The sequence below is a fragment of the Rhinopithecus bieti genome, unplaced genomic scaffold, assembly GCF_001698545.2.
Source record: "Rhinopithecus bieti isolate Rb0 unplaced genomic scaffold, ASM169854v2 scaffold_37048, whole genome shotgun sequence".
Lineage (NCBI taxonomy): Eukaryota > Metazoa > Chordata > Mammalia > Primates > Cercopithecidae > Rhinopithecus > Rhinopithecus bieti.
The window spans coordinates 1-926 of record NW_016856725.1 but is presented as its reverse complement, the minus strand read 5'-3'; the positions used below and the strand labels follow the sequence as shown (position 1 = coordinate 926).

The following is a 926-nucleotide window of genomic DNA, read 5'->3' as shown; positions in this document are numbered from 1 at the left end:
GTGGGGTTTGGGCCTGCTGACCCTGCCCACTGGAAGAGGCTGCCTGCTGTGCTGCTTTCTGCTTTAACATTGTCCAATCAAATGTGTAGTCATATTGATGGTTCAGGGTCCTGAAAAGAATGCGGAATAGCTGCCTCAGATACATGTAATCTGGGGCTTCCTCAAAGCGTAGCCCACGACAATAGTTTAAGTACATGGCAAATTCTGCAGGAAACCCCTTACATAAAACTTCAACAGGCGTGGACATCTTCTTTTCACTAATCTTTTCATATTTTTGTTTCTTTGTTGCAGCCTTTAGCCCTTGCCATGGCAGGCTGGTTCTATTAAAATACATCAAAACATATCCTAATGATTCCATGTCATCTCGGCGACTCTGCTCAATACCAAGATGTGCATTGATGCTAGCATATCGGGCAGTGCCAGTGAGGTTTTTATCTTCTCTGTATGGTATGTGTTGCCTTGTCCTGTTGTCTCTGTACTTTTTGGCCAAACCAAAATCAATAAGGAATAACTGGTTTAATCTGAGAAAGATGGGTCCTGAGAAGTACTAACAGTCATGCTTCTTTTCCTCTTCCCCACTGGAGATTCTAAACACTTATTACAGTGACGCCCAATACCCATTAGGAAGTTATCTGGTTTAATGTCTCTGTGTATAAAATTCTTTGTATGCACATATTCAATTCTACTGATCATCTGGTCAGCTAACATAAGTACAGTTTTCATTGTGAACCTTCTTGAACAGAAATTGAAGAGGTCTTCGAGGCTAGGTCCCAGAAGATCCATGACTAGTACATTGTAGTCTTTTTCCTGACCATACCACCGTATGTGGGGGATGCCAACCCCACCTTGAAGAATCTTATAGAGCTTGCTCTCGTACAGCAACTGGGGATGCCTGGCCTTCTGAGATTCTAGCTTCACTGCCACTT

General features: G+C 43.0%; 1 protein-coding gene across 1 annotated transcript; it reads right to left on the bottom strand.

The window, feature by feature from the left end:
• Positions 1 to 4: 4 nt before the first annotated feature.
• Positions 5 to 920, bottom strand: LOC108525319 (casein kinase I-like; the record flags this gene model as incomplete). Its single annotated transcript, XM_017866335.1, is given in 2 exon segments — positions 5 to 522; positions 525 to 920. Coding segments are annotated over 2 exon segments (777 nt in total), but the record flags the coding sequence as incomplete, so codon positions are not given.
• Between the last annotated feature and the right edge of the window lie 6 nt (positions 921 to 926).